This window comes from Aspergillus fijiensis (genome assembly GCF_003184825.1).
Source record: "Aspergillus fijiensis CBS 313.89 unplaced genomic scaffold BO72scaffold_15, whole genome shotgun sequence".
Classification (NCBI taxonomy): Eukaryota; Fungi; Ascomycota; class Eurotiomycetes; order Eurotiales; family Aspergillaceae; genus Aspergillus; species Aspergillus fijiensis.
This window is the reverse complement of record NW_024468991.1, coordinates 184200-209211: the sequence shown is the minus strand read 5'-3', so window position 1 is coordinate 209211 and position 25012 is coordinate 184200. Positions and strand designations below refer to the sequence as shown.

The window sequence follows — 25012 nt, the reverse complement described above, 5'->3', positions numbered from 1 at the left end:
GGTAAACCGATCTTGGCTCTCCAGCATCATTCCCGCCATTGCCATACCCAGGACAGAGAGCAGGAGTATAAAGCAACCACGGCGGTCTATACTTTCGGCCACGGCACGCAGTATCTAGCAAGTGCATACAAGTCAAGATGAGGTCACTCATCCCTCTAAGCCTGCTCGTACCTGCAGCGACAGCCCTCTCGTTGAAAGTCAACACGACGATCGGTCAGGTGTATGGCATGATCAACGGCTCAACACCGGGGGTGGCTCAGTTCCTGGGCGTGCCCTTCGCCGAACCACCGCTCGGCGACCTCCGATTTGCACCACCGCAGCCCAAAGCCCACGCCAACCGCACCATCGACGCCACCAAAATCTCCCCCAACTGCCCCCAGTACCCTCTCACCACCGTCACCGACCCGTCAGTCTACACTATCGACTCCCCGTGGCTGCAGCCCTACGGACCCTGGTCGGAAGACTGTCTCACCCTGAACATCTGGGCGCCGCTCCACCCGCGCACCCCCGGCCCCCTGCCGGTCCTCATCTGGCTTTTCGGTGGCGGTTTCTATGAAGGAGGCCTGCTGACGAACGGGTTCAATCCGAGTCCTTGGATCCAACGGACGCAAGAACATATCGTTGTTGCGGTCAAGTGAGTGACCCCCACCCCCCACCACAACCACGACAACTGCCCACCCAGCCCTAACCGCCCTCTGCCCTCCGCACCCTCACACTACAAACCACCACCACCACCACCACAAGAACTAACACACCCATCTTTCCCCCGAAAGCTACCGCAACAACATCTTCGGCTTCCCCAACGCCGCCGGCCTAGCCTCCACGAACCAAAACACCAACCAAGGCCTGCTGGACCAACGCCTCGCCGTGGAATGGGTGCGCGACAACATCGCCTCTTTCGGCGGCGACCGCTCGCGCATGGTGCTGTGGGGCCAGAGCTCCGGCGCCGCCAGCGTGGACTACTTCAACTTCGCGTGGCCGGCGGATCCCATCGTGCACGGGCTGATCATGCACTCCGGGAGCGTGTTCGCGACGGGCGCCAGCAAGGACGTCACGCACAGCAACTTCACCTTCGTCGCGGAGCAGCTGGGCTGCGGGGGTGGGCTGGCCGCCAGCGAGGAGCTGGCCTGCATGCGGCACAACGTCAGCGCGGAGGCTCTGGTGGCCTTCTACGAGAACTATACCCTCGGGGCGGACGCGCCGGCGCTGAAGTTCACGACGATCGTGGATGGGGTGACTAAGTTTGGGAACTTTACCGAGCGCGCGCTGGAGGGGAATTATTCGGGATTGGTATGTTCTCCCATGGGCTGTGTTATTGGGGAGCAAAGAAAGGGGGGGAAAGGTTGGGATATGCTGACGAACTGGAACTGGAAAGCCCGCGATCCTCGGCACAAACGCCAACGAAGAAGCCTCGCTCGTCGCGTGGGTGGGGCCGCAGGGCCCGAACCAGACGTATATCCATCATCAGACGCTGGAGACGGACCAATGTCCGGCGAATTACTATAATGAGTACGTTTGACCGTTTTTCTTCTCTTCGAAGCAGAAATACCTGACAGCTGCCGCAGACTGCGCTACAACACCTCCTCGCTCACCTTCCGCTGGTACAATCTGGCGCACTTCCCGAACACCTCGCCCCGGCCGTGGGAGAAGGCGTACCACGCCTCCGAGCTGCCGCTGCTGTTCGGCACCTACCAGTGGTACGGGGGTGCGCCGACGGCGCTGCAGCGGGCGGTGTCGACGCGCTGGCAGGATCTGTATCTGGCGTTCATGAAGGACCCGGTCCACGCCCTCCCGAGCATGGGCTGGCCCGCGTATACCCCGGACGGGCAGGCGATGGCCTTTGGCGCGAACGGGACGGTGTCGAGTCTGATGCCGGTGAGTGCGTTGGCGGTGGGATGTGCCGAGTTTCCGTTGCCGACGCAGTGAGACTTGTTTTTGCACTGTGGGCTGAGATAGAGACCTGCATTATTTTATATTGTGAAGAGTTCGAGGATCATTGTCTAGCGTCACTCGACGACGCCATGCCGTCATAGATTCGATGATTCACCGATATACATATATTCATTGCTCATCACACATCTCAACCACATGCAGCTATCTACACCCGCTCTCTCCCCGGCCCTAAGTCCCCTGCCCACTGATCCACCCCCTTCATATGGCCCTTACCCCACGACCACCCGTAACCTCCAATTGAATCACCTAAGAAACCCACTCATAGCTCAGAACCGGGATCTCAAACGGCGCGGCATCGCACGTCGCATTGAAGAACGCATCATGCACGCAGTTCAACTGGAAATCCACACTGCCGTGGTAGGTGATCTTGCTGCCGTTGTTGCAGGTGAGCGCGTGGCCGGAGCCGAGCTCGTAATCCATGTGGCCGACGGAGGAGTCCTCGTTGGAGGTGCCGTAGAACGAGACGATGCGGCCCAGGCCGCGGTCGGCGTAGCCGCAGTTGGACTCGCCGTGGGCGATGTCGTGGATGCGGTAGCCGATGTACGTGTCGCGGCACTCCAGGCCGTCGGCGAAGTCGATGGCCAGGGTCTGCGGGGGCCCGTACCCCCAGGGCTGGTAGTTGGGCATGCCCGTGTAGCAGACGGGGACCATGGTGCCGTTGCAGGTGGCCGGGTCCTGGTCGCACCAGGCGTTGCCGCACAGGCAGTCCTTGAAGGCGATGTCCGCCGGGTTGTGGATGCAGTCCAGCGACTTGGAGCCGTTGAACCAGTGGAAGTAGGTCACCTCCCAGGTCGGGATGGGGCAGCCCTCGGGCGGCGTGATGGAGGCCGGGGCCGGGTCGCGCGGTTGGATGGAGAGGGCGCTGGTGGTGCTGGTGGCAGCGGTGAGGAGGGTGAAGAGGGTAGTTAGGGCGTGCATTTTGTCAGATGAATGGCTGTCTGAGATGGGTATTTCCTTTAGTGATGGTTGAGATTGTTTGAAGACCAGCCCTGCTCTCCCCTCCCCTTTTATATAGTCGATCCGATCCATGGATCGATGGTAGATAACCCCACCTCCGCAGGGTCCTTTTTTTTTTTTTTACCATTCTTCGAACCGACCCATCTCCAACCGTGGATACTACCATACTCCTTCTAGTGCTATAATTATCACCATAGTTGAGACAGCGCGAATAGGAATTCTGCAGCGGCAAGACACCCTACCGTCTTGGCAGTATCGAAGCAGGGATCAACTTGTGGTTTTGTTGGCGGCACTAGAGAACAAAAAAAAACCCCCCCGCTCGTCGGGTAAGACCCTGGCGACCTATTCCTTTCGCCACCGAGGAACGGACCTAGCGGCTTAGGGTCGGTCTAGGTAACTTGGGCAGACTTCTGATTGTGCAGAATACATATGGAATACGAGCGATTCTCGCTCCGTGCCTGGTTGCCGACCTGCGCTAGGGCGAATCCCGCGTCGGCTCGCAGCGGATCCGGCCTGCCTCTTTGGGCAACTGATGGGGTTAGTTCTTACTGCCTGCATCCGCGTCCCTGCGGGCTGAATGGCCTGCTCGGTGCAGCTGAAGGGACGAGACATGCAGACCCTCAACTTGTCAACCCTTTAACTAACCCCCCCCCCCGTATTCAATGCTGCGGGTGCAGCGCAGTGTGCCATTCTGGTTGGCCGGGGGTGGCTGGATCAATCAGATAACTACGTAGTGGGCAGTGGCGGATGGAACATTGCGAGTGAGGAACATCTGGGCTGACACGAGGCGAGGAGGAAGGAGGACTTGTGAGGGGTTTTTGAGACAAGGCTGGCTAGCTGACTCGTGTTCTGCACGGGGATGGATCGTTCCATGATGTTGTGTGTGTTTGTTCTTGGACCAAGGTTGAGGGGTTATACGGTTAGCACGGTTAAAGTCTTGAGAACATGTCCGATGTACGTAGTTGAGTCTGTTCGGAATTATCTACTGCATTCGCCGAGGTCTTGGTTGCGGAAAGAAGCCCAGTATTGCGTTGTGAAGGTCTTCTGCGCCTGGGCATGCATGCTCAGTTCCAACGCCCCGGAGACTGGACTGCCGGTAAAGACGGAAAAATGATTAGGGCGAATGCCGGGCTGAACTGTACGGCAGACTTAGACCTACTTCTCATCAATTAACGTAGGTTATTGCAGAAGAGCTCACTTCTATTCCAGTCTAACATCAGGATCTATCATCGGGGCACCCAGACTCGCAGAGTTGGTGTTAGAGCTGTGTCTAAATTTCCAACTAGTGCTAATGACAACGCTCTATGGCTCAGAGGCATGGGGATTACGGAGAGGTAAGATACTCGAGAACAGGTTATCCAGGCCAGTTTCGCGGCTTCCTGCCCTCCTTCCAAGAGTATTTAGCCTAATTGATCAGTTGTGACGGTGGTTCCGGGCGAGGGGACGGTGGAGGACCTGGGCACTGTGTCGAAATTATGACAGCTAGACAAACCGCGCTACTGATATATCAAAACAAGATGACTCTTTCACCACCTCCGATGTAGTGTAACGGCTATCATACCTGTCTTTCACACAGGAGATCGGGGTTCGATTCCCCGCATCGGAGAAGCATCTAAGTGTTACTTTTTGGTCTTTTTTTTGCTCTTCCAAGGCTGTGTGCGGAGCGCTCTTTTGACCCGGGTTGTTCCGCTGGAATATGGCGCTAGTCCCAGGTAGGTAATAGCGTCATTGAGATAGAGGCCATATCAAAGCTGGAAGGGAAAACTTGAGTCAGCTGTGCGTAGTCTGATTCTTTTGTAGAAGGGTCTTACTGCAATTTTGCAATTTGCATCAAGTCTGGGCTACCCAGTTAGGGCTACGCTGCGGAGTGCCATTTCAGGTGTTCCGCCTTGTGGCTGTCATAGGCGGTTGGGATTCTGCTGGCCTTCCCTCTCCATTTCTCTCGTTCTCCAATGTAGACACACCAAGTACTGCCAGAGCCCGGGACATTTCCTACTGCTGTGCCTATGGCTGTTCAATCCCATTTCGGTTGTAATGATCTCCGGATAGCAACAGCAGACCTAAGTAGCGTCTTACACTTGATATATCGCTGCACCCCGATCAAGGATCGCATTAAACACAGAGACAACATCCATGTTGGAAGCCGATTCTACAGTATGCACCCATCACCCAACGACTTGTTCAGACCGTAGGCAACTTGGAGTGTGACGCATAACTCCAGCTCGCCCGCCAATGGGATCGCCGGCATCGGTGGCCCCCCGAAGAAACCCCGAAACAGAGTTCGGATCCACCTGATCGGGATGCCCTACCCTCAAGATTCGGGGAGCGACCTTCGGCTTTGCGACCGTTCTATGCAGATACACAAACCTACAACCAGCTGGATCCGCATAGATCGTCATGCACAACTCCAATACTGTTCTCTATCTCAGCCTATGCCTGTAGAGCATGGTGAACCAACTCGACCGGCCACCACCACGCGGGATACATCCGCCCGCTTCACCGGGCCAAAAGTATGGAGTAACTTTCCAAGCTGGAAGGCCTTTTCCCCTCCGTTGCCCCACCGAGGGGCACTGAGGGTGAGACCGTGAGGGGTGGGGGGTTCAGGAGCTCAGTCAACCGGGGTTGATTCTCCAACCTACAGTACAAAAACAATCCGACCACCCTGCTTGTTCCCGGGGGCTTCTTCACTGCCCAACTCTCTCCTCCAACCTCACTACTCATCTCCTCCGCAACCTCTCAAAAAACAAAACCCCCCACACACAATCCGCCAAAATGGTCTACACCATCGTTGTTCGTACGTGAAACCTCCAACCCTGCAACTTTCTCCCCCCCCCCCCCCCCCCCCCCCCCTCCCCCCCAAAAAGAACACATCGAACCCACAGAACTAACCTTCCCTCCCGGGAACAACAGACATGCGCGCCAAGCCCGACGAGGAGAGCATCAACAAGCTGCACGCCAAGCTCCTCGAGGCCTCGGCCGTCTACTCCAAGGACAAGGAGACCCTCTCCTGGTTCGTGATGCAGAGCGTCCACGACAAGCAGGACTTCTGCATCGTCGAGCGCTACCTCAACGAGGGCTCCCAGAAGTACCACCTCGAGAACCCCTACTGGAAGACCTTCGACCCCTACGTCATCCCCTTGCTCGAGAAGGAGATGGATCTCCGCCGGTTCGAGGAGCTGGTGCCCGGCGAGGAGCAGAAGCAGTAGATTTGGGGGATCAAAGATGGGTTTCCGGTGGCGAAACCCACTGTCTTGTGCATATGACGCAGTTTTGGGGAGAATTTCATTGCACCGGACCCTCTGGAGGGATTCTCGGGTGCGGAGATATGTGTTTCTACTGAATGTGTGTGCAATAGTTGCGTTGTTGGGGGCATTCGGATACACGTAGTCAATTGCATGCATCTGCAATCACTACATGTTGGATTATACCATTTGAATTTAGTTTAAGCATATTTCATCGGTAAGTATTTGAAATTAATGACTGAACCGTGATTTGATTTGCGATGAGGGTCGCACACAAAGCTGTACCTATAGCATTCCCGCGGGGCTGCAGTGTCGGACAGCTTACCGCCTTCCTGAAATGTACGAACTTGCGACCGACCTTATAGTAACTACTGTAACGCGGCGGTGAGATGAAGGGCCCGAATGGGAAATATGTATGTAGCGCCGGCGGCGGCAGACGCTTTATGTAGCCATCGACTTTCTCTGAGCACAGAGCAGCTGAAAAGCATAAGCAGTTGCACCAATATGGACTAGACGGGTGAGATTAGGTCTCATTGTGTCTGAAGAGACTATCGTCATTTCCCCCCACTTCATGTTCCCACTTCATGTTCCCACTTCATGTTCCCACATGGTCTCGGTATATATGCCGGGCATGCCACTATCTACTTACTGCACCCAGAATGGTTGCATGGCATTGGAATACGAGACCTTCAGCTACAAACCTAGCCAAACTATCACAGTATCATCGGAGAAAATACCCCCTAGCCCAGCCCTCAACCTCTCAAGCCCCGAAGTGCGGGAAGTAAATGCCTCTGCAGGACCTGATCAGTAACCACCCATACCTGGGGCATATGATGCGTATCGAATGTCGCGCCCGTGTAGTAGGTCCGGCGATGGCCCTGCAAAGCACTCAGCTGCCAGTAGAACCCCGCCGCGATCGCCGCACCCGAGACCGTCAACGTATAAGGCGAGTGATCGCGCACCGCCAGGATCTCCGGGTCCGACACGTTGCCGCCGCCCAGCCTGCGCCGCACGCTGTCCACCCCGGCGCGGATGCAGTCCTCCACCTCCGCCTCCGACAGACCCCGCGTTGTACTCCCCACCGTGACCCGGACGATTGTCGACACATCTGTCGGCCGAAAGGCCAACACCGCCGGGAGGCGCGGGCGATGGAAGGGGTGGTCCTTGCCGTGGTTCTCCAGGAACGTGCTGTCCGGAAACCCGTCCACCCGGATCAGCGCCGTGTAGAACCACGGGTCCTTGAACTGGCGGAACAGGGCTCGTTCCCGTTCATCCAGGCCCAGCACCTCGAGGTTGTCGGGTAAGGGAGGCGCAGCGAAGAGGAGGGTCTTTGCACGGATGCGTCGACGGCGTGTTATGGTGATGATCGGCCTTCGTGTCTCGTCCACCGTACTGGCCACATCCACTACCACGCGATCAACAGTACAATCGCGAGCATCCACCTGCACCACGCTACTGTTGAACAGCAACGTTTGACTCTGTCGCAACTCCTGCTCCATCTCGCTCGCATCGTGGCTCTTCGGCCGTACCCACCCCAGCTGAAGTCGGCCGGCTAGGTAGTCCGTCCCCACGTACTTCATCACATACAGCGTCGGGTAGTCCGGCCACTCGCCGAGGCCACTGAGCCATGAGCTGAAGGTGTCGAGGAGCCCACCTAGATGGTATTTGTCCATAATGTGACTAAAAGGCGCGACTAGATCGTCCGGCACGGGGTCGGGGAGGTCTTCGAACCCTGTTGCGAGGTACGGGTGCTGGTCGAGGAGGGTGCTGTAGCGGTCGAGCGCGGCGGTGGTCTCGTTGGCGGGGAGCGGAGTGAGGGGCTTCCCCGTGGTAAAGTCGAACATGTCGATTGCGTAGTCGATTTTCTCCTTGATGAGGGGGACGTTGTAGTGGGCGAAGGCGTCGCGGATGACGGGCAGGTTCTGGAGCCAGGTGACCCCGTAGTCGATGGGCTGGTTGTTGGTGAGGATCGGGTCGCGGTAGGTGACGGTGTGGCCCCCCAGGTGAGGGCCGCGCTCGACGATGGCGACGGTGTGGTTGAGCTGGTGCAGGCGGTAGGCGGCGTAGGCGCCTGCTGCCCCGCCGCCGATGATGCACGTGTCGACGAGGAGGTCGCTGAGGGACATTGGTGGTGGCTCGCACGGGTGGGAGGCTTGGACTTGCGTATGAAGAGAGGGGATAGAGGCCCGGTCAGGAACGAGATGTTGTGTGCAACAAAGGTAGGATATAGACAGGTTATATAAGGTCGCTATAAAAAGCGGGTATGCGTCTAGAGAATAAGGTTGCGAGCAATGGAACCATGGTCGAGCAAAGATGAAGCCATCCCATCGGACAATAAACTTAGTCTCAAGCACAGGGAACTTTGGCTGGGAGCGGGAATACTATCAGCAATATCCCCGCCCCCGCAGAGTGACAGCATCGATATCTAATCCCCGATACGAGTTTCCTCAAAATAAGGTGGCACAAGGTGCTGATAGAAGGAAGATCCTTGCTTTCCTACCAACTGGGAATATTCATTCTCCGGGCAGGGTGACCGTAAGATCATCGCATTGGTCGGGATCTCGCTTGGCAGATGCATGAAGCTGAGAGGAGCATTCTCGCTCTCACCAAAACTATACCGCACTTGTGCGGCCCAATAAAAAAAACCTCAATTGTAAACAATGCTTTTGGGTAGTTCTCTAGCCCATCCCCACCTACCTCCGCGCACTCCGCCCACCAAAGCAAACCAACATGCCGATATCATAGCATGCCTTCAGAACACCAGCCACGGTGAACGAGGCCCCAAACAGCCCCCTGCTAGCCAACACGCCGGTGATCAGCGGGCCCATACTTTGCGCACTGGTCTTGACCACATTGACCGCGCCCATGATGGCGGTGCGCTTGTCCGACGGCAAGGCGCTGGCCAGGAAGGCCGACCGCGGGGCCACATCCATGTTCTGCGTGCACGCTCGCAGGATCAGGAACATCAGCGCCAGGGGAAGGGCGGAGGGGAATGGGATCATGGCGAGACAGATGGCGGAGGGGAGGTGGGTGAATACCATTGTCTGCAGGGAAGTTAGTCTCACTAATCTTGAAAGAGGATTTGGACGGGCTGACACGGACCTTGACGTTACCAATACGCTTCGCAATGGAAGATGCGACGATCATTGACGCAGCGGAAATGATCGACGTGGTGAAGAAGATAGACCCCAGCTCGCTCTCGGGGAGCGAGAACTTGCGCTTGAAGAAGTATGTCATCCAGGAACTGCAGCCAGATTAGCATCTATCCGGAATGCAGAAAGCCTCAAGAGGGGAGAACGTACAGCGACGCAAGTCCCGAAGCAAATGAGTCCAGTCCAAAGAGCAGGAACAACTTGAGCACCAGGCTCAGGAGATCACGATCAAACGCAGCGAACAGTGACGGCTTATCCTTCTTCGGCGGCTGCTGCTGTTGTTGCAGAGACTCTTCGCGTGGACGATCACCTAGCAGCGCCTCAGTCTCGCCAGATTCCTGCGCCTCCTCCGCTACACGGTCGTCCTCCTGGATCGCCTCAACCTTTCGACTCAAGCAGAGGGTCAGAACCAACTTCACCACCCCGACCGCAGCATAACCGAAAAACATGACCCGGCAGGCGGTGATGAAATCACACCCTTTCGTGACTTGCAGGAACTTGATAGCCCACCCGCACGACATCATGCCCAGGGCCGTCCCCGCCGACCCGAGGAGAGAATACCAAGCAAAAATATCGCTCAGATGCTCGTGGGGGGTCAGATGCGCAAGCGTGGACTCCTCCACCGCCCGGAAGGGGCCGATCTCGTTGCCGCTGTAAGCTCTGTTAGCGTGATCCTCACATACGTGATACGGTCGAAATAAGTAGCAAGCAAGAGAAGAAAGAAAAATATAGATCGCAGACGTAGGAAACAGAAATGAGGAGCAACATACCTCGGACTGATAACTCCCAACACCGCAGCAGCCAGTAACCCCCAGAACCCAGCCCCAAGGCCAAAAACCACCCCGCTCCCCGCCATCAAGGCCGACCCCAACGACAAGACCGCCCGCCGCCCCATCGCATCCGCAAACAACGTCAACAGGAAACTAATCACCACATCCCCGACCAAGGTCAAGGTCATGAATAATCCGATGCGTTCCTCCGAGATGGCCAGCGCGGAGAGATACGACACGAGGATCAGCGTGGAGGCCCCGTAGGCGAACAGCCGCACGAACCGCTGGGCGCAGAGGAGCTTCACGTCGCGCGGGGACCGCCAGACGGTGACGAGCCCCATCTCGTCCAAGACACGGGCTAGCACGGCTTTCCCATGGTGTGGCGGATGGTGCTGGTGAGCCTCTTCCGACCGAGACATGATTGGACTTCTTCCTTTCTCGGGAATGAGATGTGGTTGAGATTAAAGATGACTTGTGAGCATGATGCTCCTTTATTCACGCGTGGCATGCGCTCGGCGATAAGATGCGAAAAAGTCACTGCCTTGCATAAATCCGAGGTTTGCGCTGAATTAGGTATGTCCGTCTCGGGGTCGGGGTCGGCCTCGGTCTTGAGGCTCGGGGTCGGGTCCAGTTGGGGGTCGGGTCCAGTGGGGGGAACCAAAGCCGAAACCGAATTGTCGGCCTCACAGTCGGCTTTTCCGAGCAGAAGTTCAACCTTTGCTGTTGCAAGGGTATACAAGGCATTGGGAAACAGACTGCGTGGCTCTGGAATAAGACTGCACTCAATACAATGATGATCACAGTACAGACATTCTGTTGTGTCAGGCAACTTTTGAGCTATTAATTCTCTACAAGACCAGCACCAATAACTGCGAGTCAACCATAAAGTTAAGTCACAGGGCATCACATCCGTTGAATTAGGGTGTAGAATAAGAACTTCGGTGTACATCGGTCGACAAGCAAACAGAAAACGATGCGACCAAAGTTCACTGAGCTCGCACGATAGCAGGATATTTATCCTGTTGTCCTGGATTGTGCACGCGATAGTGCTCGTCACGTGCCCCGTAACAGTCTAAATCAGCATGATGCCTAATTGAGTCTCTCGGTTTGCCTTCCTCAATCGAACCTGATCTATAACTAAGTGTCCGGAAATCCCCCTCAACGCCTTCAGACCCTGGTCGCGAAACGGGCGCTTGTATCCGGCGGAAGGCTGAGGGGTGGACCCTGAAGGACCCGCTTCCACAGCCTCACAGCCTCTCCCACTCCTTCGGCCCCCAAGCTAAATATTCCTGCAGGGCAAGGGAAGCTTGTTCCCCGCTCTGTACATGGAGATGATGGTGAAGCTAGTTCAATGATGGTAATTTTCTCGGGTATATGAGACCTTCATATGGGGACGATAGAGGGAATTAATATAGGGCTGTCTGGAGCCAGTAACAGGGGCTAAGCTGGAGGCGGAAGGGTTCCGAAGAGCAGGAGGTTCGATTCTGACAGACCTTTTGCTGATTGCATACTTCTTCACCAGAGGCTCAATAGCTCAGAGTCGGGGACTCGATTAGTGTTAGTAATCGCCAGAGCTCTTCAACAACCTGCCTGCGGGAGACCATCGGCGAATGCAGTCCGGATTGTTAATTTGATGCATGGCCCACTCGCAGCGCATCCAGCCTGAGCTGCAGGTACGAGAAGTGGAGATCGCCCCCACGCTCTATGCTTATACGCCGTTTGAAGAGCCAAACTCCTGGAAGGACCCTGACTCTCCTCATGAGAAGCCTTGGTGTAGTAGACACCATCTCGCGTCTCCATATCAGGATTCAGGAATATGAGACATCTCCACGCCCAAGAAAAACGTCTCCTACTCAATAAGGAAGGTCAATCATCGTACGTCTCTCATGATAGAGAGACTCACAAGTATAAAGAGCGGACGAACCCCTACTCAACTCATTCATCCCATCATCCAGCTTCCTCTCCCTCTTCCTCTCCAACCTCAACCCCACACAAACCAAGCCAATCCCACCGTCCAAACACCCCAAATCCAAAGACTTCAGTTTTCCACAATGCACTTCCTCACCGCAATCACCACCCTGCTCGCGGCCCTGGCCACGACCGCCACCGCCATCACCACCCTCAAGCCCGACGGCAAGCGCTGCATCGCCGGCTACGCCAACGAGGACGCCTCGATGTACATGGGCCCGACGCTGGGCACCCAGAACTACCACTCGCACACGGGCTTCGTCACCGACCCCAACGGCAAGATCATCTCCGAGATGTCGCAGCGCTTCAACTCCTGGCAGACCTTCACCTCCGTGCTGCCCTACACCGTCGACATGTACTGCGGCCAGGACACCAGCAAGACCCTCACCCGCTGCACCTCGGTCGAGGTGCGCTACGCCGGCCAGGACATCCAGTCCAAGGCCGACAGCACCAACTGCGTCTGCGGCAAGGATGACACCGTCTTCGATGCCAAGGGGTACTGCGCGTGTTACTTCGATTGTCCTCTCTGAGGGGAGTGTTGGTTGGATTGGGTTTGGGAATGTGCTGTCGCTTGTGTATCTATATGTGTGTAAGGTGGTCTGGATTGCTCTGGATCAACAGGTCTGAGGGAGTATTGAATAAATTTGAAGAAAAGAATATGTTTGATATCTTGCTGCTGTAGTGGCGTGGTCGCTTGACAAACCGAAACTACTGGCTTTTGTTTTAGACAATTTTTACTCGATAGCCTTGGCTCTCCATTACTCAATTTGCCCTATTCCGTCCGATTGCAGATCTACCTTGGGATCTCGGAGATCTTATACAGTGATTTCGTCCGGGCTATGGCAATATATCGTAGGAACTCAGACTGAGAAGCTCTCGGAACAATGACTGGTATTAAGTATTCTTAGATCTTATTTGAACAGAATGTATGGAAAAAGGACTGCCGGGTCAGTACTCCAGCACAGGACAGTTGGTCTCGACGATCAGCTCCGTGGTATAGACGGTAGTTGTGATCGTCACGACGTCCTCGAATACACTAGAAGGCGATGCGATGGCACTGGGGCTAGGAGTCACAGAACGAGTGATTGAACTTGACCCCGGCACTGACAATATAGTAGACGAGAATGGCGTGGCAGCAGAACTCGAGTGGATCAATGTGGACGAAGGTGCGGCGGGGGAAGTCGTTGGGGGATTGGACGGGGCGGACAACTGAGGCGTCTGGGATGTAGAGACAGTTTGGCTCGATGGAATGATGGGGGTGGATGCGGCGGGAATCGACACGATAGATGATGGCACCACTATGGAGGATGACGCCTGCAAAGAAGCGGACGGCTGGGGCGAGGAGATCGCGCTTGCGATGACGCTGGAGGATGCTGCCGTAATCACACTAGCGCTGGAAGTCACGGCCTGCGAAGGAGTCACGACAGGCGTCGACGTGGGAGTCACGGTTGGAGTGGGAAGAAGCGTGATGGTGGAGGCATAGGGTACATCCGTGCAGATCTCGATTTCTTTGTTGGGATTGGAGAATTGCGTGTTGTCGACGTAGATGGTCGGCTGAGCCGCAATGCCGCGAACTCCGGAGCTGCAGATCACCTGGATGTACATGTCTAGGCTGCTGCTCGTGGGTACGTAGGTAGTCGATAGAGTCTGCCAATCGGTCTCAGTAGTACTGTATTGAATATATCCATTGACCGTTGTCGTGATTCGGCTTGCTGCGGTGATGCCGTCGATGGCGAAGTAGAAATTGCAAGTTCCTGCCCTTGTCGCGGACTGGATCTTGTAGTCGAAAGACAACGAGTAGGTATCGCCCGCGACCAGGTCGGTCAAGGTCTGATATAGTACGGCGTATGAGGATGAACTGGGAACCATTGCTCTGTTCATTTGTGCGTTAGTAGTTGCCCATTGCCGAGAGAGGCTTCACCTACGCGACGTAGCCTCCGTCGCCGGAGGCATCGGCGACAATCGAAGCAGTACCGTATCCATTGTAGACAGCCCAGGGAGTAAGAACTCCGGAGTCGAATGAAGGATTTGACAAGGCGTTGTCAGTCCATGTGCATGACAGGGTAGTCCCCGTTACCACTCTGGTCTCAGCCGCAGCAAGGAATGGCTGCACCAAAAGCACTGCAGCAGAAATAGGAGAGAAGGACCGCATGGCTGATCAGTTCACAGAGAGAGTACGAAAAGAGTGACTGTCTGTGAAGGCCAATAATGCACCGAACACTAGAGAATGACGGGATGGACTGGACAGAGAGAGAAAGTCAATTGAAGGCTAGCGAGTGGATCTCCATCGGTTATAAAGGAATTTCTGCTCAAGGGTCTGGCTCCGTCGAAAAGAGCGAATACGTAAAAGCCGGAGCTCCACTGAGGCTGAAAGAAGGCATTATCTCGATGAGTTCAAACACGTTCGTTCTTCGGGGTCTTTCAAGAATACGGCGAGTCCGCTTTAAAAAGCGGTTAGTTTAAGCGAGCAAATCTCTGCCCCTGAACGTGAGGAATGAGATTGTGGGATTGGAGGGTGATCCTATCAATCACAGAACTTGGAGTTCAAGCCTTGAAGAACAAGCAGATGATTATCAGTGAAGAGAGATATTGCGAATGAAGAAGTGATGAGCTGAAGCAGTTGAAGAGTCGATGGTTGTTGGTTGCTACAATGATTTGGGTCGGAGGGACGGGATGTTTCTCAGACATCAAGGCACCAAGGCACCAAGGCAAGCCTGAGTCGGAACAACAGCGGGCCGACTGCACGGCTTCTCCATTGGGCTAGGCTGGCTGCCTGAGACTCCTTCGTCTCTTCTTTCTTCCCCTCCACACATCTTCAGCATCTACACCAGTACTGTACACACAGTACATACATATACTATCACCCACCACAGTCTTCTCTCTATGGATCTCAACACGCGCACTCAGACAAATACACTATCCTGGACTCGTGAGGCTCCGCTTCCCCATCGAGAGGACCTGCATCCCAGATTTCAATCTTGGTATCAATTCGACCCTGCCCAAAAGTGGATCCCCACCCCAACGGATGCCGATTCAAGTGACCATGCAGAGCCAACCCGCGGGGGCGACGCATCAAATCTTGTGTTACTGACATGGAACATCGATGCGGGCTCTTCTCAAGCTCAGGAACGCGCTACCGATATTATCACGTATCTCACCCGGTTAGACCCCCCCGTAGACATCGTTTTCCTTCAAGAGGTCTCCAGGCCGGCCCTGCAGCAGATTCTGGATGACGAGCGCATTCGTGGGTCCTGGTTTTCAAGCGATTGTGATGATCTCTCGTGGAATGATCGACCCTTTATGACCGTGACTCTACTGTCCAGAGCACGCTTCGCAGCACCTTCTAATCCAGAGACCCACAACCTTGTTGCTGGCCCAATATGGAGGGTCAGGTTTCCAAGTTATTTTGGTCGAGATGCACTCTGCTGTGATATCTTTGTGCCTTCACACCCCGAGGATGAAGCATCTTCTGCGACACGAATTCGCCTGGTGAACGTCCATCTGGATTCTTTGCCGATCAAGCCATCCCACCGGCCTCGACAAATATCTATGGTTGCCTCCCTTCTGCGCACCGCGGGACGTGGGCTTGTGGCCGGTGATTTCAATCCCGTTCTTGACGAAGACGACGAGCTTCTTGAATTCAATGGCTTGACTGATGTCTGGACGTCTTTGCGTCCCAAGGAGCCTGGTTACACATGGGGGGTTGACGGGCAACAACCGTACCCGCCTAACCGGCTTGATCGAGTGGGGACCCTGGGGTTAAAGGCGTCTACAATCCAGGTTCTAGAACCAAGACGAGTTGGCGACTTGGATACGCCCAGCTCCCAACAGACTAAGACTGCCGAAGAAGCACCGGTTTGGAGCGATCATCATGGCTTACTTTGTTCATTCGGCTTGACCGAAGATTGAATCATGGTGCTCCTCAATCGCTCCGGTAGGAAGTCTTTTTTTCCTGGGTCGTATCTGTGAATCCCCTCTACCGACGCAAGAAGTTGAAGTCCTAGAAATCTTGGGATAATTGATATACAAGCATGATTATTTCCCGTCGGGTCTGCAAACACGTGTATTCTCACTATGGAAATGGCCCCCGTTGTAGCCCGCTCTCTTATCCCCTTAACTCTCCCGCGACATGCAACCTCATGGGTTCAACGGCAAGCCAAGCGCACCCAAAGCACCTGTGAAGAAATCAGCATCGTGGCCCTTTATAATTAAGAAGGCCATACTTACGATGAAGGGCCATGTCATCACCAAAGATCCCGTTTTTGACTTCCGGGCCGCAGAAGATAGCTCCTGTCTTCTCATCGAAAGCCGCGCCGGAACCTCCAATTATTAAGCTTAACCCCTTGTTAGGGCCCCGCATCTCGGCCAAGTCTGGCTGCAAGCCGTGACCCCTTTCGGCAGATACTATCATATGGGCAATGTTCATGGCTGCCGTACGTCCCATGCGGATGGCTGTTTTGGCGAGTCGAATTCCGGGTGTTGCGATCACATCACCAACTGCAAAGTGGTTCTGGTTGTTGGGGATGCTCGCTGCGAATTGCATTCTATAGTGCTCAGGTCAATACCAAAACATCTCGCATCACAATGTAATCACTTACGATGGAAGCACGTTGACGAATCCCTTCTCATCCAGAGCCTTTCGAGGCAAGAACTCGGTGACCGGAGCAGCTGAAGATGTTGCCCAAATCACTTCATCGGCAGTGAGATGGTTGCCATCCTCGAGTTTGATCATTTTTGTGTTGCCAAGTCCTTCCGTGACACTCAGCACGCGGTTCTTCAGCATCACGTTCACCCCACCGAGCTGGGCGACCTGCAGAACCTGATATTGAAACTCGGTTGGAACCGGCTCCGACGAGAGGAGTGCCGAACGGGAGTGCACCAGGGTCACTTGCTTCGTTGGGTAACGGTGTTTGATCTCAGCTGCCATCTCAATTCCAACGGCACCTGGATTCATTAGCCACAACCCTGCCGACTTCCTACTAGAAGTCAACTTACCTCCCCCGATTACCACCACCGAATCGCATGTCCGCAGTCGGTCAATATATCTCCCTGCCTGCATCGCATACTCCGACTTGGTTGTAGCAACCGGCACAGTCGGCCAAGGCCGTCGCAACCCCGTGCCTACCACCAGGAAATCATAATCTAGCGTATGCTGCTGCTGCTGCTGCCCATTCGACTCTGACGAGAGATAGAGGAGTCTTTTCGTCTCCGGGTCCGCTCGCACCGCCGTGCCCTTCAAGATCGACACCGACGGTCTTTTCAGCTCCGCGATCTGATCCCAGGTCCGCCACGGGTGCTCGATGTAGCTTTTTGTTGTGTGTGCCATCGGGGTACCGACTGCGTGATCTGTGAGACTCAGCTGTCAGGGCTTCTGCTACATTTCTTGACTGTGTAAAGAGGGACGTACAAAACCCGTCCCTTGGATCGAGGATGGTAATTTTGGGCATGCGTTGCGGGGCTTGAGGCGCCATCATCTGTCTTCGACCATTGTCCCCGAGCCTTCGTCCCCGGCCACCTCCACCGCCGCTGCCGCGACCTCCTCTTCCTCCCTTGCCGCCTTTCCCGAAGGAATTTATCGTGCCGTCACAGATGCGAAGTAGATTCAAGGCTGCCGAGAGACCCGCGTATGCGCCGCCCAGGATTACCACATGCTGCTCGCGCAGCGTAGATGACAGCGTCACGGCTACCATTGTCGAAGCACCTTGACCAAGATGTACGAGGGTAGTTGTTTTTTGAGGATATGTCTGTTTTTGGTGCAGCTTGTTTGCCGTGTGCGCTTGAGTATGAATGAACCCAAGCCTTGACATCGATCGCATCTACTGAGATGGACTTAGGACTTTTATACCTCCAGTCCGGACTTTCTTGGTTGTCCGGCCATACTCGTATCTCTGTGCCACTCGGCGAATTCAATTCGGAGTTACCTATTTCGGACAAGCGCTAGCCCCGAGGCGCTTTCCGTCGCAACTCCAGATGCTCGGGTTTGCATTAGCACTAAAATTGTAATTCAGAGTGAGGCTTTGCGCTCTCTATGGACTCCAATCCATGGATTTATTGTTACCCAGACTGTTGATTTGTCGCAAAACGCCGAGGTACATACTTGACAAGTGTGCACGCCACATTCTTGTTCCGCCACGGATATCCTCTAACACAGAAGCGAGTACCCTGAACTCAGGTGTCATTTCTTTCAGAAGCATACGAAACATGGTGGTGATATCTATGAAGCGGCCTTCATCACTCAGAAATCGGTATCGGCCAGAGATCCATCTACAAAAAGCACCAGGTTGTACCCAGCATCATCCGTGAGCATTTCCCAACAGCATTAGGAACCGAACATGCTTGCCCAGTGACACTCGGATACCTGAACAGCAAGCTCCCTCCCCACCATCAGGTCATAGGTGGGAACAGCACCCATATCGCAATCCCCCTTCCCATCCAAACGATGCTGGTCCTTCTTTCGTTGGCAATACTCCATCGCTGCATCGCGCACCCTTACCCAGTCGAGGGTCCGTGTCCCCAGAGCCCGCGAATCGACATTCAGCACACCCAGAGCTTCTTGGACCCAGGACACACAGTTCCATTCTGTGGCATTCTGGCGGATGGCTGTACTGCGGAGAATTTCGACTGCACGGTCTTGGTCCAAGATCTTTGCTATAGCGATGCGCACAAGTACCATCTGCGGGGAGACCTCGCTTTCTTCGAAGATGAACTCGGACTTGCCTTCCACGGTGAGTCGCTCTTTGGTGTGATAGCGGACTCCAAGCCTCTGTTCGGTGGGACTCTTGGGTCCGGTGTGTACGGCCCAGTGATATCTGTTCAAGTCAGCTGTCTTGCTGAAGTTGTAGGGCCTGTAGTCTTGCGTGTCTTCCTTGCCTGGCATTCTAGCCTTGCCTCCGCGGGCATAGAGAGCAACGTACAGGCGATCTTTGTTGGATGGCACGATAGGTCTATCTTACCCTGGTTCGATCAATCACTGCACAAACCGGCGCAGGCGGATTAAAACACCACTGTGGGAACGTCGGACACCGCCTTGCCAGCAGGTTGTATCAATAGATCTTGAAGTATTACACTTTCTGTCGAGCAGGCTCGTTTCCAGAAGATGGCATGTCTTCCAAACAAATTTGTGTAACATCCAATTTCTTTAGTAAGGCTCCGATCCAATGATTCTATTCCCCTTGAGTATAATAGAACGTGGGTGGGCGCTTACGCCATGAGTTGGACGACTCCGCCGTGCCTCATGCATACGTACACGCGCGGCTTGATCAATGCACTCCCCTGATTTACGTAGCCACAAAGTTTGGAGTCTCGCTTCCAATAACAGTTCGTTACCATTGGTATGCACGTGTTCCCCAAAGTGATTACAGCGGCAGTTTACTAGAGAATCATGTACTCCAGTCAGCCGGATGACGATGCGAAACACATTAGGCATTAACAAAACCTTTGAAAAAGTACCTGACAACTCTCTCTCTCTCTCTCACACACACACACACACTTTCCCGCTGTACATTACCCACATTAAAGACCCCTGGTCCCTACACCCCGTCCCCTTCAATCGTCCAGAGAACAGCAATAATTACATCCCATCCGCCCGCCGCCTACTCCCATAGAACAATCAACCGAGAAATCAATACAACAACCAAGGCTTCGCCTGCGTCAGCGCCCTATCCCAACCATCCTCATTCGTCCAGATCGATATACTCTCGACCTCATCCTTGCCCAGCTTGAGGCCGTTATACAGATGCTGTGCCATGTTAGCAATCCTTATTCCCTTATTAGGTAAGCAATCATCATTTCCCTTCTCCGTCCCCAACTCATACATAAGGATGCCATGAAAAGCAGAGAGCACGTACAGGAAACAACCCCTCGGTCGGGCGGGGCCCGCACACCGTCCCCTCGGGATTCTCCCACTTGATGTCGTGCTCGACCTGATCGTAGCGGATGCGCAGCACATAGACGAGGGGCTCGTCCTTGAAGAAGAGCTTGAGGGTGTTGGGGACCTGGAAGGCGGTGGAGAGGTGGATGAAGCCGGATTGGTTGTCGAGCTCGCTGACGGGGAGCCGGTCCGGGAGGGGTTCGCGCACCGGCGCCGTCGAGGGGACGAGCTTGTAGATGAAGAAGGGGGGTGCGTCGGCCATGTTTTCTTTCTGCTCGCTTGGAACCTCTGGTCTGCAGTTTCTGAGGGGTATGGGATTTTGGACAGTGCAGATGCAGAAGAAATTAATGGGGCGGGATCGCGATGGTGGGGAAGGAGGGGTGAGACCGGACGACGAACTCCGTCATATCCCGTATCCGTATCCGGCAGGCTTATCCGGTGTTTGCTCGGCTTGGTTTGGTTTGCATTACGTGAGAAGTGCAGGGACTAGGCCAATTACGGATTCCAATGGGGGGAACTTGCTGTTCTGGGATTAGCAGAGGCTCAGTGTCTCTGCTTGTGCAATCCATAAAGAATGATATTAGTCCCAAAACTCCCTTAGGAACACAATTTAGAGACTTTCATGATGGTACCTTTTCTCAATCTTTGAACTGTACTCCGCTTATCTACTTCCTTGTATAAGCCTAATCTCAACATATGTATCTAATGAGATAGGAAATGAGAGCTGATTTACGTGGCCCATGTAGGAGTGAGATGTGTCCCGGCAAGCTTAGCCTTATTTTTTGCTTCTCAAAGGTAGGTGAGCAGCAACCATCGAGACGCAGTGAACTTCAATCCCATTAATCAAACATAACTCTTCGCTCTTTGAATGTCAATGTGCTTATAGTACTTTCGGAGTTGAAACTTCATATCTTTACTTTCCTACCGGTTTTCTCTGGCACCCACGGATTCAATGGTTGTTGATCCTACAGAAAAAGGTCGCCTGGTTGAGGACGAATATCCTGTAGGGCAAATCCAGTCCGGCTAATCATACCAATAGATCAAACGTAGCTAGAGGGCCCGCATGATGCCAAATATGTGAAAAGTGGGCGGAGCTCTGAGCCATTGTTGCAGCAAATATTAGAACACTGCAAGATGATTATATTGATCAATCAAACCGGGCTTCTGTATTATCAACAAATATAATCTCTATTCATTTTAACATGGCGGCTGTATAGTTTTCATACCGGATCGATCCGTGCATGTTGACTACACTACAGTACGTTCCCCTCTTCAATGCTTATGAAGGCACCATTAATCGCCGATGCAAGGGCCCAGGATGGTCAGTGGCCGGTGGTTCATGGTCACAACTTAGTAGATAGGTTAGACCATCCGGCTATAATAGCTGCGCACACACCTCCATGCACTTCCCAGATTCTCTTCCTCATTGTAGTCACACAATCCGAGAGGCTGCGGGTCGGTAGGCCTGACTGTAGATTGGCACTATCAGCTACAGCAATATGGGCAAGTAGAGTCAAGACTGAGACCTGTTGAGGGGGTTAAAGTGCGCGGCAAGGCAACATTTTGAAATTACCTCTGGCTTTTATTGGAGATAGCTTTATTGGCCTCGTTGAGGTTCCATTTTGGTAGGCTCTCCCGACGGAATGGTTTTCATTTTCTCTTCCTTTTCATCAAGGAGCAAATGGAAGAACCTAAATTCAAACTTCAATGCTGAATGTGGGGATGGAGTGGGATGAGCGGGGTATGGTAATATTGAGCTTGTACAAAACAGATGGCGCTTCGCTATCAAGTCTTGGTGGCCAAGAACGCCACAATTAGTTGAGCTCTGGTGAATGCTGTACTACCACTGCTGATCAACTAAATAAATAGCCTAATGTAGATATTAAGTCCGAGATACTTGTCCGACTGTTATCCCCAACTGATGAGGCAACCTAGTCCTTCCAAGCTCAGGAACTGTCTTTACCGTTGTTCTCCAGTCCATTGTAAACATGGATACGCACCCAATCTCCCCAGTTGGCGTGCAAGGTAGGTCCCGGTGATGTGCCGTTAACGGTCAACACATTGCGAGGGACGCCATCAGGAGCAGCCGTGGTATTGCCAAGAACCAACCAATACTCTCGGAGAACCCCGGTGTCCGGGGCCTCCGTGTAGTAGTCACTTTGGATGTCAGAGTCACACCATTGGTCACGGGTCGCTGGTGTGTTTCCGGCACAGGCGGTTGAGGAAGCTGAGGCACAGAGGCATCCTCCAACAAAGGTGCTTGCAGCAAGCAGTAGAGCTGCTGAAATTGAAGACCAACGCATTGCTGATTTAATTGGAAGGAAAAACAAGAGACAGACAGATGGAGAAAGAATGAATATGAATAAAATTAGTGGGAAAGAGAAAGAATGAATAAACTAATACATGTCCGGATATAACAATGAAGAATGTTTTGACCCGGACATAGATTGTCTAGAAACAGATAGGGTTGCTATATACTCATACAGGGCACTGGGTTCGAGTTCACGATAACGTGCGGCGCGCCATAAGAGGGAACCGCGCTATCTGGGTACAATTGAGGCCGGTTTAGCCTAAGTCCAAGTCTTAACCCTTAAGTCTGATGTCCATGACAACTTGAGAAACTACAACGGGATGTAAACCCCGTCTATGTAGGAGTGCCTACGCGGATTTATCTTACGTCGGCAACCCACCTGAGCGCTTTATGGGGTTGGTAAGTGTCATAAGATATGAAGTACCGCAATGGAGATTCTATTCAAAGTGCCCTCCCCCCCTTTTATAGTAGATCGTTTCTACATGGGGCTGAGATGAGGCTAGACCAGATAAGGGGGGACCTTGCGAACTACATATAACTGGTGAATCATTGAAAGAGCATCGAACAAGGGGACTAAGCCAGAAGACAAATACACAGAACCTATTGGGGGTTTCCAAGGTTGGAATACCGGCGAACCAGTACTGTGTATAATAACCAACAGTACATGCACGTAAAAGATTCGGCTCTGGCCTTCATCTCCAAACAGAGTCCCGGAGGCCACCCGCTGTTGGCGATGATCGACCTTTCTCTTGCCCATAACAAGCTAGGTATATTAGACTAGAGTAGGTTTAGGTCTATTTTGTACGTAATCCGACGACATCGATTTTGTAATTAGATTGAGTGGAGAGTATCAAGTTGCAATTTGCAGATTAGCATTTCCAGTGGTACGTATAGGTAGAATGATAATCTATATATGCAAGTTATTTAGTCACCGCCGCTGGAACCATTTTTGCTTGATAGTTGTCAAGGCGAAAATCTATATTCAGGGGTGCATCTGACGGCTATCTGCCTTTCCGCATACCTTGAGCTCCATCACTTCCCACTCGGATTAAATGTTCGTACCGTTCATCTAACCAAATGACTCGACTTCTGTGGGAATTGTCTTGCCTCGCGGTCACAATTCAAGCCGTAACTCTTCAGAGTGTATGTACTGTTGAGTATGTGACTGCAAACTTACCCGGCCATGATACATTACTCGGTATCAATATCGATGAGTCGTCTGTGACAGCCGCAATGCTTAGCACGTCAACTGATGATGCTGAATACCCGGTGTGCGATGTCAACTTTGCATACACCCACGGTGGACCGGATCGAACTAATGTCAATTATTGGATGCCAGCTCCCGCCGATTTCAAGAACCGCTACGTATCGACTGGCGGCGAAGGATGGAACATTACTGAGGAGAATTCCTTTCTCCCTAGTGGAATCGACATGGGTGCGGTGGCCGGTACCACGGACGGTGGATTTGGTGGCTTTGATGTTAGCTCCTGGGAAGTCTGGTTGAATGGCGGCGGCGAGGTCAATTGGGACACTGTCTATATGTTTGGTTATAAGGCCATTGATGAGCTTAGTCGGATCGGCAAGGAACTCACCAAGTCCTTCTACAACATGTCAGACACCAAGCTTTGGTCCTACTAGGATGGTTGCTCCGAGGGAGACCGTGAGGGCTGGAGCCAGGCCCAGATCGGAGCTGATCTAGACGGAGCCGTCATTGGAGCCCCAGGCATGCACTTCTCTTTCCCAGCAGATTCAGCATCTGTGGTCTCAATTTGTCGAGTACCAGCTCGACTACTACCCGCCATATTGTGAGTTGGTGAAGATTGTCACCCTCACCACCGATGCCTGTGATCATCTGGACGTCCGGGTAGACGGGGTGGTCGCTCGCACGGATCTGTGTAAGCTGCATTTCAACTTGAATTCGACCACCGGTGAAGCCTATAGCTGTGGCTCATCGGCCGAGATCCCCAATTTCATGCCTTATATCCCAGCTCAAAATGGAACCGTGACTGCAGAGGGTGTGGCTGTCGCTCGGGAGATCCTCAATGGTGCACATGACAACCTTGGCCGACGCATTTACATGTCCTATCAGCCTACAGCTTCTTTTCAAGCTGCTGTCACTTCCTATAACGAGACCACCGGGGAGTATGGTGCATACTTCGTTGAGCAGTCCGCCCAGTGGGTTGAAATTGGGCTGAATTCGTTGACCAACGGTTCAGCTCTTTCTAGCTTTCAAGGCGTGACAAGGGATACCTTCCGTGACTGGATTGCCACTGGCTTCCAGAAATACTACGATTCCCTCGAGACCACCTGGCCTGACCTTTCAGTCTGGCACAACGCCGGGGGCAAAGTTCTTCACTACCACAGCGAGTCCGACCCCCAGGTTCCAACCTCTGGCTCAGTCCGTTACTATGAGTCGGTCCGAAGCATCATGTACCCCGATCTCTCCTACAACCAGGTGTTGCCGAACTGAATGATTGGTACCGTCTGTTCCTAATTCCTGGCGGCGCTCACTGCGGTATGAACAGCCTTCAACCCAACGCTCCGTGGCCGGAGACTACCTTAGCCACCCTAATTGATTGGGTTGTGAAGGGAATCGAGCCCAAGACACTTAATGGGACTGTGCAGTCTACTGGTGCTCAGCAGCAAATCTGTGGTTGGCCCCTTCGTCCATACTGGACCAACAACGGTACCCAGTTCCAATGCGTCTATGACCAAGAGTCTCTTGATACCTGGAAATACGAACTCGATGCCTTCAACATGCCGGTTTTCTGATCTGCGCAGCAACGGAC

The 25012-nt window shown here is 53.6% G+C and overlaps 13 protein-coding genes and 1 non-coding gene across 14 annotated transcripts; 5 read left to right on the top strand and 9 right to left on the bottom strand.

Annotated features, from left to right (window-relative positions):
- The first annotated feature begins 57 nt into the window (after positions 1–57).
- Positions 58–2063, top strand: BO72DRAFT_59032 (chlorogenic acid esterase precursor). The gene is made up of 4 exons (XM_040950554.1): positions 58–634; positions 774–1290; positions 1376–1509; positions 1566–2063. The coding sequence occupies exons 1-4, from the start codon at positions 138–140 to the stop codon at positions 1924–1926; spliced, it is 1509 nt and encodes a 502-aa protein (XP_040802866.1). The 5' UTR covers positions 58–137; the 3' UTR covers positions 1927–2063.
- Positions 1977–2976, bottom strand: BO72DRAFT_446632 (uncharacterized protein). The gene has a single exon (XM_040944342.1). It carries the CDS (start codon positions 2869–2871, stop codon positions 2200–2202), a length of 672 nt encoding a protein of 223 aa, XP_040802865.1. The 5' UTR covers positions 2872–2976; the 3' UTR covers positions 1977–2199.
- Positions 2977–4444: 1468 nt separating this feature from the next.
- On the top strand, positions 4445–4516 carry BO72DRAFT_t91. The gene has a single exon. It is a non-coding gene; the product is annotated as a tRNA-Glu (tRNA).
- A 746-nt stretch (positions 4517–5262) lies between these two features.
- Positions 5263–6550, top strand: BO72DRAFT_484898 (putative quinol monooxygenase). The gene is made up of 2 exons (XM_040947870.1): positions 5263–5704; positions 5821–6550. Exons 1-2 carry the CDS (start codon positions 5683–5685, stop codon positions 6114–6116), a joined length of 318 nt encoding a protein of 105 aa, XP_040802864.1. The 5' UTR covers positions 5263–5682; the 3' UTR covers positions 6117–6550.
- A 106-nt stretch (positions 6551–6656) lies between these two features.
- Positions 6657–8290, bottom strand: BO72DRAFT_425807 (FAD/NAD(P)-binding domain-containing protein). Its single transcript, XM_040942921.1, has one exon. The coding sequence runs from the start codon at positions 8276–8278 to the stop codon at positions 6905–6907; it is 1374 nt and encodes a 457-aa protein (XP_040802863.1). The 5' UTR covers positions 8279–8290; the 3' UTR covers positions 6657–6904.
- A 555-nt stretch (positions 8291–8845) lies between these two features.
- BO72DRAFT_494691 (putative MFS transporter) lies at positions 8846–10493 on the bottom strand (the record flags this gene model as incomplete). Its single annotated transcript, XM_040948487.1, has 4 exons — positions 8846–9196; positions 9255–9396; positions 9455–9955; positions 10075–10493. 4 exons carry the CDS (start codon positions 10491–10493, stop codon positions 8846–8848), a joined length of 1413 nt encoding a protein of 470 aa, XP_040802862.1.
- Positions 10494–11852: 1359 nt separating this feature from the next.
- Positions 11853–12626, bottom strand: BO72DRAFT_506451 (uncharacterized protein; the record flags this gene model as incomplete). Its single annotated transcript, XM_040949223.1, has 1 exon — positions 11853–12626. A coding segment is annotated over one exon (699 nt), but the record flags the coding sequence as incomplete, so codon positions are not given.
- Positions 12627–12917: 291 nt separating this feature from the next.
- Positions 12918–14673, bottom strand: BO72DRAFT_446629 (carbohydrate binding domain-containing protein). The gene is made up of 2 exons (XM_040944341.1): positions 13968–14673; positions 12918–13915 (listed from the first exon to the last, which is right to left on the bottom strand). The coding sequence occupies exons 1-2, from the start codon at positions 14192–14194 to the stop codon at positions 12991–12993; spliced, it is 1152 nt and encodes a 383-aa protein (XP_040802860.1). The 5' UTR covers positions 14195–14673; the 3' UTR covers positions 12918–12990.
- Positions 14674–14867: 194 nt separating this feature from the next.
- Positions 14868–16083, top strand: BO72DRAFT_400879 (endonuclease/exonuclease/phosphatase family protein). The gene has a single exon (XM_040942164.1). It carries the CDS (start codon positions 14926–14928, stop codon positions 15949–15951), a length of 1026 nt encoding a protein of 341 aa, XP_040802859.1. The 5' UTR covers positions 14868–14925; the 3' UTR covers positions 15952–16083.
- Positions 16084–16179: 96 nt separating this feature from the next.
- On the bottom strand, positions 16180–17513 carry BO72DRAFT_457443 (FAD/NAD(P)-binding domain-containing protein; the record flags this gene model as incomplete). Its single annotated transcript, XM_040946336.1, has 5 exons — positions 16180–16217; positions 16270–16586; positions 16641–16986; positions 17038–17388; positions 17450–17513. 5 exons carry the CDS (start codon positions 17511–17513, stop codon positions 16180–16182), a joined length of 1116 nt encoding a protein of 371 aa, XP_040802858.1.
- Positions 17514–18361: 848 nt separating this feature from the next.
- BO72DRAFT_476338 (uncharacterized protein) lies at positions 18362–19145 on the bottom strand (the record flags this gene model as incomplete). The annotated part of the gene is made up of 3 exons (XM_040947384.1): positions 18362–18851; positions 18900–18986; positions 19108–19145. The coding sequence occupies 3 exons, from the start codon at positions 19143–19145 to the stop codon at positions 18362–18364; spliced, it is 615 nt and encodes a 204-aa protein (XP_040802857.1).
- Positions 19146–19346: 201 nt separating this feature from the next.
- Positions 19347–20211, bottom strand: BO72DRAFT_446626 (DUF952 domain-containing protein). Its single transcript, XM_040944340.1, has 2 exons — positions 19892–20211; positions 19347–19782 (listed from the first exon to the last, which is right to left on the bottom strand). The coding sequence occupies exons 1-2, from the start codon at positions 20172–20174 to the stop codon at positions 19664–19666; spliced, it is 402 nt and encodes a 133-aa protein (XP_040802856.1). The 5' UTR covers positions 20175–20211; the 3' UTR covers positions 19347–19663.
- A 1647-nt stretch (positions 20212–21858) lies between these two features.
- On the bottom strand, positions 21859–22215 carry BO72DRAFT_494684 (uncharacterized protein; the record flags this gene model as incomplete). Its single annotated transcript, XM_040948486.1, has 1 exon — positions 21859–22215. The coding sequence occupies one exon, from the start codon at positions 22213–22215 to the stop codon at positions 21859–21861; it is 357 nt and encodes a 118-aa protein (XP_040802855.1).
- Positions 22216–23456: 1241 nt separating this feature from the next.
- On the top strand, positions 23457–24995 carry BO72DRAFT_494683 (tannase and feruloyl esterase; the record flags this gene model as incomplete). Its single annotated transcript, XM_040948485.1, has 4 exons — positions 23457–23833; positions 23862–23883; positions 23968–24680; positions 24749–24995. 4 exons carry the CDS (start codon positions 23457–23459, stop codon positions 24993–24995), a joined length of 1359 nt encoding a protein of 452 aa, XP_040802854.1.
- Between the last annotated feature and the right edge of the window lie 17 nt (positions 24996–25012).

Coding starts and splice junctions, on each gene's coding strand:
- BO72DRAFT_446626 (XM_040944340.1), bottom strand. CDS start 20,174: ATGGCCGACGCACCCCCCTTCTTCATCTACAAGCTCGTCCCCTCGACG. Junction 19,783..19,891: donor CCCGACCGAGGGGTTGTTTC/CTGTACGTGCTC, acceptor CTAACATGGCAC/AGCATCTGTATAACGGCCTC.
- BO72DRAFT_484898 (XM_040947870.1), top strand. CDS start 5,683: ATGGTCTACACCATCGTTGTTC. Junction 5,705..5,820: donor GGTCTACACCATCGTTGTTC/GTACGTGAAACC, acceptor CGGGAACAACAG/ACATGCGCGCCAAGCCCGAC.
- BO72DRAFT_400879 (XM_040942164.1), top strand. CDS start 14,926: ATGGATCTCAACACGCGCACTCAGACAAATACACTATCCTGGACTCGT.
- BO72DRAFT_446632 (XM_040944342.1), bottom strand. CDS start 2,871: ATGCACGCCCTAACTACCCTCTTCACCCTCCTCACCGCTGCCACCAGC.
- BO72DRAFT_59032 (XM_040950554.1), top strand. CDS start 138: ATGAGGTCACTCATCCCTCTAAGCCTGCTCGTACCTGCAGCGACAGCC. Junction 1,291..1,375: donor AGGGGAATTATTCGGGATTG/GTATGTTCTCCC, acceptor GGAACTGGAAAG/CCCGCGATCCTCGGCACAAA. Junction 1,510..1,565: donor CCGGCGAATTACTATAATGA/GTACGTTTGACC, acceptor CAGCTGCCGCAG/ACTGCGCTACAACACCTCCT.
- BO72DRAFT_446629 (XM_040944341.1), bottom strand. CDS start 14,194: ATGCGGTCCTTCTCTCCTATTTCTGCTGCAGTGCTTTTGGTGCAGCCA. Junction 13,916..13,967: donor GGCGACGGAGGCTACGTCGC/GTAGGTGAAGCC, acceptor ACAAATGAACAG/AGCAATGGTTCCCAGTTCAT.
- BO72DRAFT_425807 (XM_040942921.1), bottom strand. CDS start 8,278: ATGTCCCTCAGCGACCTCCTCGTCGACACGTGCATCATCGGCGGCGGG.